At 46.6% G+C, this 13,246-nt stretch overlaps 1 protein-coding gene across 1 annotated transcript; it reads right to left on the reverse strand.

Moving 5' to 3' along the window:
* Positions 1–4,640: 4,640 nt before the first annotated feature.
* On the reverse strand, positions 4,641–10,309 carry PLAU (plasminogen activator, urokinase). Its single transcript, XM_037497046.2, has 11 exons — positions 10,202–10,309; positions 9,824–9,911; positions 9,357–9,390; positions 9,102–9,209; positions 8,634–8,808; positions 8,365–8,456; positions 7,965–8,184; positions 7,592–7,743; positions 6,902–7,042; positions 6,392–6,540; positions 4,641–5,729 (listed from the first exon to the last, which is right to left on the reverse strand). Exons 2-11 carry the CDS (start codon positions 9,878–9,880, stop codon positions 5,553–5,555), a joined length of 1,305 nt encoding a protein of 434 aa, XP_037352943.1. The 5' UTR covers positions 9,881–9,911; positions 10,202–10,309; the 3' UTR covers positions 4,641–5,552.
* Positions 10,310–13,246: the final 2,937 nt, after the last annotated feature.

The raw sequence follows: 13,246 nt of genomic DNA on the forward strand, positions 1-13,246 counted from the left end.
AAAAAAAGAGAGAGAGAATGGCTGGGTATGGCAAGACTGGAAAAGCTTGGCACAAGTGAAGCTAGAGAGGAAGTAAGGGCCTGACCCCACTCAGGCTAGCCAACCTGAGCACTAAGCGCGCATTTGCGTTTTCAAAATATTTTCAATTCAGGGGAGCAGAATGGATTGGTGGGGAGTATGGAAGGGAGTGACAGGAGAGAAAAAGCCACTGAGGGAGGCCAGCTGGGACGTAGTCCTGGAGAGTTGATTGTGGCATGGGCTCAACTCAAGGTGGTGGTGAAAATGGAGAGAAATGGATTACTTCAAGAGCTCCTAGGTAAATTGCCAGTATTTGGTAATGGATAGGATGAGGGAGGTGAGAGGAAAGAAGCATCAGGATGAGGATGACTCCCAAGTTTCTGCATGCAAATGGATACGGTGCCATCATCTGAAACAAAGAGTGATAGAGTAAGTCCATCAGGTTGAGTTTGAGGTGCCCTACATGTGACAACCAAAAGGAAGTGTCAAGTAGACAATGAAAAATAAAGATCAATAGCTCGGTGAAGAAGTATGGCTGCAAGTAAGTGTTTATACACCACGATATATGGGTGATAATTTAAGCCTGGGTATGAATAAGACTGCTTGGTAGAAAGTCTAGAGTGGCAAGAGGAGAAGGTCTTGGGGAACCCAACGTTTGGGGCCAGGTAGAGGAGGTTGAGATTCCAAAGGAGACCTAAGAAGCCAGAAATGTTAACAATACCTGTGGAATGTTTTGGAAGTATTTACTTTTATAGTTACTTCATAACTGGGTAGACAACTTTAGTTAAGGAGGAAAAGTCTTTGACCTTAATTAGCTTTCTAGATTTTGAAAAATAGTACCTGTGGGCAAGAGGTGATATTAAAAATATTTAACTAACTGGGCTTTAAAGTGTTAGTATTTTGATGGCAGCTGGAGAGGGAGGTGTTTCAGAGGTCCCGCTGTGCTAGGCATTAGCATGTGGTTGCTATGTCATGAAAAAGTGGAGAGACAGGCTGGGACCATGTGGAAGGGACTTTGGAACAGCGACTCTTTAGTGATTGAGCAGTACTAGTGCCTGCTGCTGAGTGTCAGTCCTGCCGAAGAGTCCTCACCAGCTGGAGTCTACCAGTTTCTTCTCTACCTGTTCATTGCCCCACCAAACTCTTCTCTGCCGTAGCAGTTTATTTATCATTTCTTAAGAATTCCCTGCCTTTTCATGATTGTGATCTTTCCCTCTGCCTAGAATGCCTTTCTCCTTGCTTGGCAAATTTCTTTGTTTGTTTGAAGGCCCAGATATTGCTTCCTCTGCAAAATATTCCTTGACTTCGTAAGGCAGAATTAATTACTTCCTTGTCATCGTTCCAAGTATTTTACACATAATTTTATTATAGCATTTATTACATTGAATTGTGGTCTTAGTTTTGTCTCTTTTATAAAGTTGTGAGCTCTTTGAGGACTAGCACTATGTCCCATTCATTCTTGTATCCCCAGCAACTAAAACAATGCATGGTACCTAAAAAAAAATTAAGGTTGTTGATTGACTACCAATGGAACTGCAAGGACAGAAGGAGGTTTAGAGTATTTTTCCTCCCAATTTGCTATTTGACATTCCACAACAGTACTGATATATGCTACTATATGGATGAAACTGGAAATCATTATATCAAGTGTAAGAGTTAGTCACAAAAGACCATGTATTACATGATTCTGTTCATATAAAATATCCAGAATTGGCAAACTTGTAGAGACAGAATTTAAATAAGAGCCTGAGGGGAATGGAGAGAAAAAGAGTCAGAGCTAATGGGTAAAGGGTTTCTTTTTGAGGTTATGAAAATGTTCTGAAATTGATTGTGGTAGTTGTTGCACAACACTGTGAATATACTAAATAGCATTGCCTTGAACACTTTAAATGGGTGAATTGTTGCCATGTGAATTATATCTCAATAGTACTATTATTTTAAAAACACCTCCCAGCTCCTCTCACCATGTCCACTTCAAAGGGCAGACTCAAATGTTTACTGCCAGGGAGGAAGGTGGACACACTGGAGGTGGGGGTGGAGGGATGTGGTGGTTGCAGGGCGTTGACTTGGGAAAGGCAGAGTGGAAGAGGAAATCAGGTTGAGTCCTGATAGTAAAATGGACCACAGAATATTTCAGAAGGAGGGGCTCTGGTGAAAACGGAAACCATTTCGATGAAACCAGGTTTCAGCAGAAAAGGCTGAGGTTGGCTCGAGAATGGTGAAGTTTTTCTTTGAAACTGGTAACTGAGTATGTTCTTTGCACTTGACCTGGGAATCTTTTAAGAGGAGAGAATTATAATCTAGACTGGGGTTGAAATTCTGATATACTTAGCTTGGAAACCCCACATCCCTGAAGTAAGGAACTTGAAAGACTGTTTTCCTTTCTCCAGATTGGGTCCCGCTGAGAGGTGATAGGTCACAGTGCTGAACCAGTCACTCTGGAGTCAGCTGCCTGGGTTTGAACCCCAGGTCAGCCACTTACTGGTTTCATTGCCTTGGGCAAATCTCCCAATCTCTCTACGCATCCATTTTTCTCTCCTGTGAAATGGGGCCAATGCTGCCACCTTCCTCATGGGATTGTTGTGAGGATCTAATCAGATAATAGGTGAAGAACTCAGCACAGTGCCTGGTATAAGTGAGAACTGGAAGAAGGTTGCCCCTGAGTGAGTGACAGGGTAGTATCTGGCGCCATGAAACCAGTGACTGGAAAAGTAACTGATTGTTTTCGGTCCTGCACAGGATTCAGGGAAGAGACAAGTCAGTGGGGGGTCTGGGTGGCAGCTGGGAAATGGTCAAAAGAGAGTTAGCAGCGCCATTGCTCAATCCTGCAGATGGGGCTCATACTTCCTGTTTTCAGTGTCTCTAAGCCCTGACGCTGGAGCAACTCATGTTGGAACAAGATCTTGCCCCTAGAGGGTAATGCAGAGACTGAGAAGTAACTCAGCATGGGCTGGGCCCCTTTAGTTCAAATCATGCCTTTTCTTTCCTAGCAATTGTCAGCTCCCACAAAACACACCAGTGAACTCTTTGGTTAGGAGAGGGGAGGAGGGTCCTCTTCGGCTCTATAAGAATTTACACAGCTTTGTAATTGTAACCATCATTTATTTTTGTTTTGTTTTGTGCCTTTACTAGGTGCCAGGATTATGCTAAGAGATTTATGAACTCATGAATCCTTTTAACAATTCCAGGAGGTAGATAGTATGTCCTTTTCATAGGTGAAGAAATTGAGCCACAGAGAGGTTAGAATCTTTCCCAAGCCACACAGCTAGTGTTAAAGCCAACAGTCTGTCCAGGTCACCTGACATCCAAATCCATGCTCTGAACTAGTGTCATACAGTGTAAAACAACATGCTAGATACGAGTATTGAAAACTGAATAGGCAAAGCAGACCTCTCCTGTCTTGCCCGCTGCTCCCCGTAGCAGAGCTTTTGGTCCATCTGCCTGTTCTGCTCCCCGCTCTGTCTCTGGTGAATCCTCTTACACTCCCGCACCTCTGGCCTGTACCCCAGCTCTTGTATAAATAAATAAATCTTAAAAAAAAAAAAGAAAGAAAACTGAATACTCTGGGTCATGACCCACTAGGGGTCCACCATCTAGGAAGTCTCTGAACAAGGAGACCAGAGGATCTTGCACCACCAAACCCACTCAGAAAACTGTTCATACAGAGAACACATACTAACCGCCTCTTGAATTTTCTAGGTCCTCCACATATTCTGGTCAATTGTCCCCAGAGGCTTTCAGGGGTGCTTCTCAGAAATACCTAGGGAGATTTTTTAAAATCACAAGCACTGGCACCAGCCCTGACCTGAATCACAATCTTTATGGGTGGAGCATGTATATGCTCTTTTTTAAAGAGTCTCAGATGACTTAGAAACACTGCCAAAACCATTTACATGGCTTGAAAATTCCAATAATTTGGCATTCAAGCATTCAACTATGTCTCCCAATCTGCCTTCTATGCCCCAGTTTTTCAGAAACTGATCTTTTTTTCAAGATATGTGGTCACCACCCCCCACCCCATTAGGACATCACCAGCTTTAGATTCAGAACCCTGATATAAGGAGAACAATGGCTGATCATGGGCTCCATTAACACAATGAAAAAACTCAGCACCAGCCCCAATCACAGATAATGGGAGCAATTATGTCTTGTTTCCTGAAGGACCACAGACTCAAGGTAGGTTGGGGTCTGAAGCAGCAATTTTTACTCATGCAGGTATTCTTCTCAAATGAGGTCAGCCCAAGCCTTCTGGGGGGCAGAGAATATGGTGGAACTATATATTAGTCTCTCCACAGGGACTAATCTTGTGTACAGTTGTGCAAGATGTATACTGCACAAAGACATCAGGCTAAGGAGGGAATTGGGAGTTGATAGCCAATCTACATACCATTTATCAAGCTGTGAGCCCCTGGCTTGGGGCATTTCTTTATATCTTATGTGTTCTGGAGGCTGGCCCTGTAATTCTCCTAGCCTCTATTAAGTCCTAGCCCCATTAAGTCCAGAAATGCAGCCCCACAAAAACTTCTGGAGCACATGCCACTATTGTACTTGTTACGTTCCCCAACTCCATCCCATATAAACACAAGCCAAACTCTTCAGAAAAATCACATTTTATGATCTTTATTCAAAATTATAAAAATAGATATAAATAAAAATAGCAGAATATAATTATAAATATTCAGTGTACAGGAGTGGTCCTCACCCACACAGTGAGAATTGGATGAACTAGGCTGGCAGTTCAGAAGGTATAATTGGCCAAGAAAGGGACATCTATGTGAAAATGAAATAGACATTTAGTGCTGGTCACAAGCTGTGCCCCAGAATGATACATTCATATGCTTTTTCACATGGGACACCAGGAGATCAGGAGACTCCAGGAGTGACCCAAGGCCTCTCCAGACAAACTCTCCTATGTGGTATTACAGTCCACACCATTTAGGGAAAGACCGAGACTTGCCGTCAGACACAGGAACACACCAGCTCTTACACTGACACAGTCCATGCACAAGTGTATAAATATACACAAACATATATTTCTTGACACATTCATGGAATGTCAGAGTTTTCCTTCAAGTCATTAGCATCTTTACTCCCCAAACCACTGTTCCCACATTGGCCAAGCTCCCTCCAGAGACCTCAGTTCTGTTACACTTCCTAATTGGGAAATTATTCATTTCCCAACAGTAGGCCTCATAAATGTCCACTCCGCCCACCCATGCACAGGAGAGGCCATTTTTTTTTTTTAACTCCAGGAAGTTTTAGTCTACAAAAAGACTAATGGGCCAAATATCCTGGATCAGGACCACCCCTCCCATCCTGGCCAGGAGGGCTCTGGGCAGCCAGCACCCAGGCCTGTATCTCAGAGTAAAGTTATTGCTCACCCAGTGGGCAGAACAAGCAAAACCATTGCAGCAGAGCCTAACTTCTGCAGTCTCTTGCTTACATATAGCAGGCAGAGATGGCCCTACTGTCAAAATGACTGTCGTCATGGGAATGGGTGGAGCCCCTTTTCTCCCTTGACTTTCTGAGAGCTCTCAGAGGGCTGGGCCATTCTCTTCTCCGATGTGAGAACGGATCCAAGGCAGGAAGCGTGAGACCCTTGTGTAGACACCTGGCTTGTCCTTCATGGCACATCCACTGCCCCAGCTCACAATCCCTGTTAGAGTCAGGCGGCCATGGATGGAGCAGACCAAGGGACCCCCCGAATCTCCCTGTTAAGGCAAAGACATAAAAGTTAAGCCCTGGGAGAAGTGAGGAGAGGGGGTATTCTGATCCCACCCCCTCCAATTATGCCCAAGAGAGAAGGAACAGTTTCCTGTAGTCAAAGTCCTTAGTGACTCCCCACTTCCTATTACAACAAGTTTAGAATCTTCTGCTTGGTCTCCAAAGTCTTGATATTTCCCAACATTCCGTATACACCCTCAGACCCTACTTGTCCCCATACTCAAAATGCCATGCTCATTGTCAATTTTGTATCCTTCAGATGAAATGCTCACCTTTCCTCCCTCTGCCTCCTCAAATCCCTCTTGAGCCCACTTTCTCTTGGAAGTTTTCCCTCTGTGACCATCTAGTTGGCACTCACTAAACATCTGATCATTTATAATTCACACCACTCCCTAAGCACTGAGTTACATCTTTTCCTCTTTCTTATATTTTCTTTCCTCTACTTTCCCAGTCTGCAGTGCCTCTCACAGAGCCAGGCTCATGACAAATGCTTGGTAAACAAATAAGAGTTGGTTTAAACCTTTAAAGACCTAAACTCCTGATTCTGGTTTTTTGGACTTTGGCTAGAGAGAAGCTCCCCAAAACTAAAAGGATCAAGGAGCCCTAAAGAGATTTTTAGAGTGATGGAGAGTGATGCTAGAACTCTCACCTGGCAGGAATCTGTTTCCCACTGCGGGTCAGCAGCACACAACATTTTGTGGGTGACTTCAGTGCCATAGTAGTGGGGCTGCTGACACTCCTGATGGGAGAGCAGCTTCACAACAGTCATTTTTAGCTGCTCAGGATAGAAATAGTCAGCTAGATGGAGGAAACAAGGAGAAGTCTTTGTTAAGATGCATCTGTTCAGTCTTCCCAGCAAGACTCTTCCCAGCAAGTCTTCCCAGCAAGGGAGGGCACCATGAAATATCCCTACCCTGGAAAATCCTTATTTTTTTCTTCCAAAACAGAGACTCTACCCCACTTATAGCCCCTCATGCCCATTTATTCCCTTTTTAGCCCCATCATTCTCTGAACAATATTCTCCACTCCAGCCCCAAACCCATGTGCTGTCTCTTCAGTGTCCCATTTCTGTCTGCAGTCTTCCCCTGATCAGAAAATGCTCATCTCCAGCTTACACAGTCTCCCAGAGCCCTCTCAGCCAGCTCCAAATGTCACTTACACGTATTCTCTTTTCCAAAGCCAGAAATCTCACAGTTTGTGCCAAAACGGTTATCGCCATATTCTGGGGGCAGGCAGATGGTCTGTATGGTCCGGGATGGCTGCGCACATTGACCGGTGCTGGTCCTGATCTTCAGCAAGGCTGGAAGAGAGGAGAGGGATAAAAAGATGAATACCTGGTCAGTTAGAATGAGAGGTCTTACTGAGAAGACTGTTGCTAGCTTGTCAACTGAAGCAAGCCTTCACTGTCCTATGTTTCAAGGACTTTGTTCCAGCTGCTGACAAACCCTTGGACAGCCAGGAATGTTACACACAGCTATATGGGAGTTTTTTCCTACATAAAGCCCCAACGGAGGTAGCTACACTAAAATCCAGCCCATTGGTCTACTGGCCAACTTCTATGTACTGGGACAGACAAAGGCTGCATCCAACAAAGAAAGGGGCATCACCCCCCTATCTATGTGTCCACAAAGTCATTTTCAGAGGCGGTTAACTGTTTGGGAAATTCATGGACTCTACAGAGGGACACCAGGCCCCTCATGTTTTCACTCTGAACCTTCTCACCAGTCCCTTCGTTGTGTAAAACAGGGTCTTTAAGTTCCCCTGCTATCTCAACCTCCAACTTGGATCTCTTGTTGGACCCCTCACCTCTAGCCATCATCATTATTGCAATCGAGGGTTTTCCACTCACCAATATCGTTGTGATGAGCAAGTGTGTCAGCACTATAATCATCGTGAAAGATGAGTTGTTCTACCTCAAACTTCATCTCCCCAGGTGTCACGGTGTTAAGCTTTGACCGACCCAGGTAGATAATGTAGTCTTCCTCCTTCTTTTGGTAATTACTGTGGAAGGTGAGATCTGTCAGACAGCCTGATCTCATGAGATCTTGTCACTTCCCCTTCCCACCACAGTGACCTCAGAGAATGACTTGTCCCCAAGATCATGGACCACATGGAGAGGGGCGGAGGGAACACAACTGAAGCAGATTCCTTTACTGGGCATGAGAAAGGTGTGTTTTCAGGGTAGGATAGGAGGGTCGGGGAGAAGAGGCAGAAGGACTTACATGAAGCAGTGGGTGGCGCTGACCACCCAGCAAGGACTGATGAGACTGCCACCGCATAGGTAAGTGACAGAGCCTCCGCGGTGCTTCCTGTAAATGGCTGCAAACCAAGGCTGGTTCTCGATGGTGGTGAATTCTCCCCCAATAATCTTAAAGCGGGGCTTCAGAGCCTTCTGACCACACTGAAACCCTGCTGCTTCTGGAGGAGAGAGGATCTCTTTTCCTGGAGAAGAAAGAGAAAGATGTCTTGGGGAGGCAGGGAGGATAAAGAAGGTACTTTATCCTCCCAATTCCTCTGACCTCCCAATTCTTCAGGACTTCCTCATGACTACTGTGCTGGAATAAGGGGACATGTGAGTTTGTCATCTACCACACCACCACTATAAACAGATTGTGAACTCACCAGAAGAGCAGTCATGCACCTTACACTCTTGGACACGCTGGTATAGGCCAACCTGCACGTAGCACCAGGGCCATCTCTGGTTGTTTGGATTCCTAGCAACACAGAGAGGAAGAGGGTGTCACTCTAACCCAGAATGCCTCTCCTGAGTCCTGCCCTTCGAACTCAGAGGCCTCACTTCCCTCATGCTGTGGCCAGCACTCTGGAAACAGAAGGGATGGCAAAGGGATTCCTGTGAGGCTATGTGGAGGAATCTTGCTGCCCCACCTCACCTGCAGTAATTGTGTTTCCCCAGGCCCAGCTCAAGAGCATCAGGTCTGTGTGCATGGTAGATTTTCTGAAGGACAGCAGGAGAGTTCCAGGCCAGGCAGGGCCGGCCCAAGGTGTCGGTGTTAGCCTTTCCTCGGTAAGAGTGACCATTTCCATGATAGCAGGTTTTCGATCTATCTATGAAAGGATGTGAGGAGGAGAGACTATTAGAACGAGGAGGAAGTCCAGATAGGCATTTTATAGATTCTGTCAGGTTGTCCGTGTTTTCAGACTTATTAGAAGACACTAAAATGGTCTCCTTTCATTCCTACCACACATGAGACTGTGTGTGTGTGTGTGTGTGTGTGTGTGTGTGTCCTGCTCTACTGCCATCTTCTAATTCCTGCCTGTCCTTGCATCCCACCCATCTCTCCCTGCCCCCAAGTTCCCTGATGTTCCCTTCTCCCCAGTTATAGTTCAGATCGCCATACCTATTTCACAGTGTTCCCCTTCAAATTTCTTTGGGCAGTTGCATCGATGAATGTTGGAGAAGTACTTGTAGTGCACACATGTCCCTCCATTCTGACAGCCACAATTTGCTGGAGAGCACAATGGAGGCTGGTAAGCAAGGAGCAGTAGGGGTGGACAAGAGAGGAGCCAGCCCTGCAGCAGAGACCCTGGGGCACTCCCAAGTCTGTTCCAAGATGTTTATGCAGCCAGATAGTGTACAAGGGGTGGATACTCACATGCCTCAGACACTGAACGAGATTCATGACTTCCCTGGAAGACATGGGGATAAGAGGAGGAGGTCACCAATGGCCTCAGGCTCCTGGGGAGAGGGGGGTGAGGATAAGCTGTTCCAAGTCCCCAAACTTATTCTTCCCTCCTCCCTCCAGCTACAGTTCTCTCCTTGTTTATCTCTAACTAGCCCTCAAGTGGGAGCCCAACAAATATTTTGACTCAAACAAGCTTCGCTTATCAGGCACGATCAGTTTGCCTTGCCCAACCGCAAGTGAGAAACTTCTTGGTTCTCAAGGCCCCCACTCCCACACCTGTCCTAGTTCCCTAGTTGGGGGGAAGGGGTGGATGTCTGGCCCTGCTGTAGATGGAATGGGGAAGACGCCAGCTCCCGATGCATTTTCTGCCTTCCCTGGTGCCTGGTCCTGCAAGCCTCATCCTGCCCCCTTAAGTCAAAGCAGAGACGCCAACTCACTTCGGAGTCGCTCACTACCAGGGTGCAGAGGAGCAGGCACGCCAGCTGGACTCTCATGTTCGCGAGGCGGGAGCTCTAAGCAGCGTCTCTGCAGGAGAAGGAGATAACAGGGATCGAAGTGAAGGAGCAAATAGACCGGTCGGGTGGGGATACTGCAGTCAGAATTGGATCCCCGAGGTCTCCTCCGGGGTAAGCGCGCGGGGATCAGGCCAGGTCGTCTCTCCTCTCTGGGGGCCCCGGGTTCCCGGCACAGTTTGGACTGGCATCCTCAGTGTGACGCAAGGGTCCAGCGAACGGTGACTCCGAGAGCAGGACAGGGCGAAGGGAAACGCTCGAGAGCCCGGATAAGGGCGCATCTGCCCTGCGCACTGCACTCACCGGTGGTGGGGGCGCAAAGGACGCAGGGCGGGTACGGCTAGCTCAGGTCGACTCTCTGACTCTCCGCGGAGCTCTGGGGCTCCCGTCTCCTTGCAGTGCAGCAACCCCGCCGTGCGGACTCTATATTAGGATCCGCCCCAGCCCAGGCTCCGCCCCAGTCCGGGATTGCCGGGTGCGCTCGGTCCCCTCCCCTTCCTCGAGCCGCGTGCTTCCTCATCCATGACCGAGGGGCAGCTGGGTCCTCAAGGGCGGAAACGAACGACGTTTAAACTGAGAGATCATAAGGCATCCAAGTTTGCTGTCCCCACCTCCTATTCACCAGGCCTGGACCCAGCCCCAGGGCAGGGGACCCGAAATTGCAAGTAGAGACTCTAGCCTCTCCATCCCTAATGCCTCTTCCCAGATCTCCCACGTTAGTGCTTCTTTGACCTTCCCACCCACTGCCCCCAACTGCCTAATTGCTGATTCAGACCCCTGGGTGCAGGAGTGTAGTCCGCAGCCCCGATACCTTGCTGTCTCCTTCTTAACATGATAATGCATGCGACGCTCTAGCTGAAACACAGACAAACAGGGGCTGCCTCTGTGGACTGCAGACTCCCCCAAAATCATCAACACAACCAGAGGAAAAGACAGAACTGAGTTTATTAGGTACCTCATTAGGGAATTTGATAGTGTATAGGGGCAGAAGGCAAGGTCGATGTTAGTGAAATTTTGCAGTTTTATTATACTATAGTAGGACTATGAGAACAGACTTAGGGCACAGACTGTTGTGTATTTTCTATTGAAGTGTTGATGGACTTTCAGGAAGTTCTTGTAATGAGCGATCCAATCATTCGGCTCAGCCAGAGTATATTGTTAATAAAACCAATGGCATAGTAATGCCTTATTAATTAATTAATAAGTAAATTAGTAAAGTTTTATTAATGGTGGAGGGGTAGGAAGTTCTGTTTTTTTCCTCTGAGTAGAGGAACTGGGGAACTGAAAGACAAGAATGAGAAGATTTATTTTTCACTGTATGCCCTTTTATACTATTTGAATTTTTGAAAGCATATCCTTATGTCCCCCATTCCAAAAAGATGATCACAAATTTTTAAATGCATAAATCTAGTATTCCACCTCATCATTCAGCCTTGTTTCTAATAAGCTAAGTTGCAGCAATGTTATTGTTGTCAACTAAGATTGGCCTTTAAAAAGACAAATTACGTGTAAACAACTTCAGCCTCCTTTTCTACCTCAAAGTAAACATATGTTTATAGACATACACAGGCACATACCTGCACACAAAAATCCCTCAATCACAGTTGAAAGAGCACAGCAGAGATTCTAAGGTCTAGTCCCCCTCATCCCTTGCTCCTAGTTTTGGGAACCAGGATTTGGGTTTGGGGTCACTTGGATACCAATCAGCAGGACTGTCTCCTCCCTCCCTTTTTTTTAAAGATTTATTTATTTATGTATATAAGAACTGGGGTGTAGGCCAGAGGTGTGGGAGAGTGAGAGGATTCACCAGAGACAGAGTGGGGAGCAGAATAGGCAGATCTACTGAAATACACTGCTGAGGGGAGCAGCCGGCGACACAAGAGAGGTCTGCTGTGCCATGTGGGTCAGCTCCCTGGCTGGCCAGGGATGGAACTCATACTGCAGTCGCTGGCAATAGCTTGAAAGCACGGTCCTTAACACCTGCACCACCAGGTAGGCCCTAGGACTGTCTCCCTTTAATGAGACTGGAGGAAACTGAGTCCCTGTAACTGACTAAAGGGTAGGCCCTGCCCTGCCTATAGCATTTTGCTACTTAATAAACCTACATCTTCGGCTTGGGTCCACTGGAGAGGGACAGGAAGAGGGCTAAAAGAATGCCAAGAAGATAGAAAAAAAGGATACGGCCTCTTTGCTCTGCCCCACACAGAGGTCTCAGGGTGTCAACCTCTGGCTGGGGAAAATGCCAGTTAACCATCCAGCTTTGGTGAGGCAGATGACCCATCAGCCTCCAGAGCGAGTTTCTGTACTGGGTCAAGGTGCCAACCTCCCAGGAAAAGGACTGAGTCAGAGGTGCTATAGGTGTGAGACAGACCTCACTACTTCCTCTAGATGACTGAGGCATGTTTTGTTTGGATTTGAGAACACATTAATTGTAAATAAACGTGATCAATATGTAAACAGATTTTGCAGCGTGAGGACTTAACCGAAACTCCTATGTTAGCTATCAGGAAATTCCCAGCTTGCTGTTGTGATTCACAGAGCTCTCCCAGCAGTCCTCATGACTCCAGATTACTTGGCTGGGGGCTGTCATGCTGGTTCTTGAGAGCTGGATGAGCTCATTTCCTCCTGGACAAAGAGGCTGGGAGACCGTTATGCAGCATGACACCCCTCTACCTCTCTCCTCCCCCTATTGCCTCTTCACCTGGTGGAACAATCCTAATGCCTCCAATCTTTCACATTAACTTCCTTTCCACTCTGTGATCTTTGACATTCTCTGCAATATCTGACCATCTCTTGAGGCACAGATCATGCAGTCTTTAAGGTCTTTGAGGACAGAGACTACAACTTAAATATCTTTGTCTCTCCCTCAGCACTTACAGGATGTCTTGTTCACACAGGGGCATTATTATTAATGAATCTGTGAACAAGCGGGAACTTTGGGGGACCCTGGAAGAGTCCCTCCTCTTTGTCTTTTTTTTTCCTTGCCACAAAAAAGTAATACCAACATCATTTTGCTCTTGTGTTAAAAAGTACTTTGATATAAGCCATTCTTCTTTGAAGTCACAACTGTAGCTGGGAATTGTTATTCCTATTTTGCAGATGTGGAAGAGGTGAAGAGAAGATACATAGTGGATGAGTGTCAGAGCCAGCACTAGAAACCAGGTGTTCTTTTTTTTAAAAAAGATTTATTTATTCATGCATACAAGAACCAGGGTACAGGCCAGATGTGCGGGAGGGTGAGAGGATTCACCAGAGACAGATCAGGGAACAGAACAGTCAGACTGACTGAAATACACTGCTGAGGAGAGCAGCAGGTGAGACAGGAGAGGTCTGCAGTGCCAAGTGGGT

Source organism: Talpa occidentalis, unplaced genomic scaffold (assembly GCF_014898055.3).
Source record: "Talpa occidentalis isolate TD23 unplaced genomic scaffold, MPIMG_talOcc4v2.1 talOcc4.8, whole genome shotgun sequence".
NCBI classification, from domain to species: domain Eukaryota; kingdom Metazoa; phylum Chordata; class Mammalia; order Eulipotyphla; family Talpidae; genus Talpa; species Talpa occidentalis.

Excerpts from the sequence above, each read along its gene's own strand:
- PLAU (XM_037497046.2), bottom strand. The coding sequence starts at position 9,880 with ATGAGAGTCCAGCTGGCGTGCCTGCTCCTCTGCACCCTGGTAGTGAGC. Across the intron at positions 8,809-9,101 it reads AGGGGAACACTGTGAAATAG|ATAGATCGAAAACCTGCTAT; the intron begins GTATGGCGATCT and ends ATCCTTTCATAG. Across the intron at positions 8,185-8,364 it reads GGTGCATGACTGCTCTTCTG|GAAAAGAGATCCTCTCTCCT; the intron begins GTGAGTTCACAA and ends TTTCTTCTCCAG.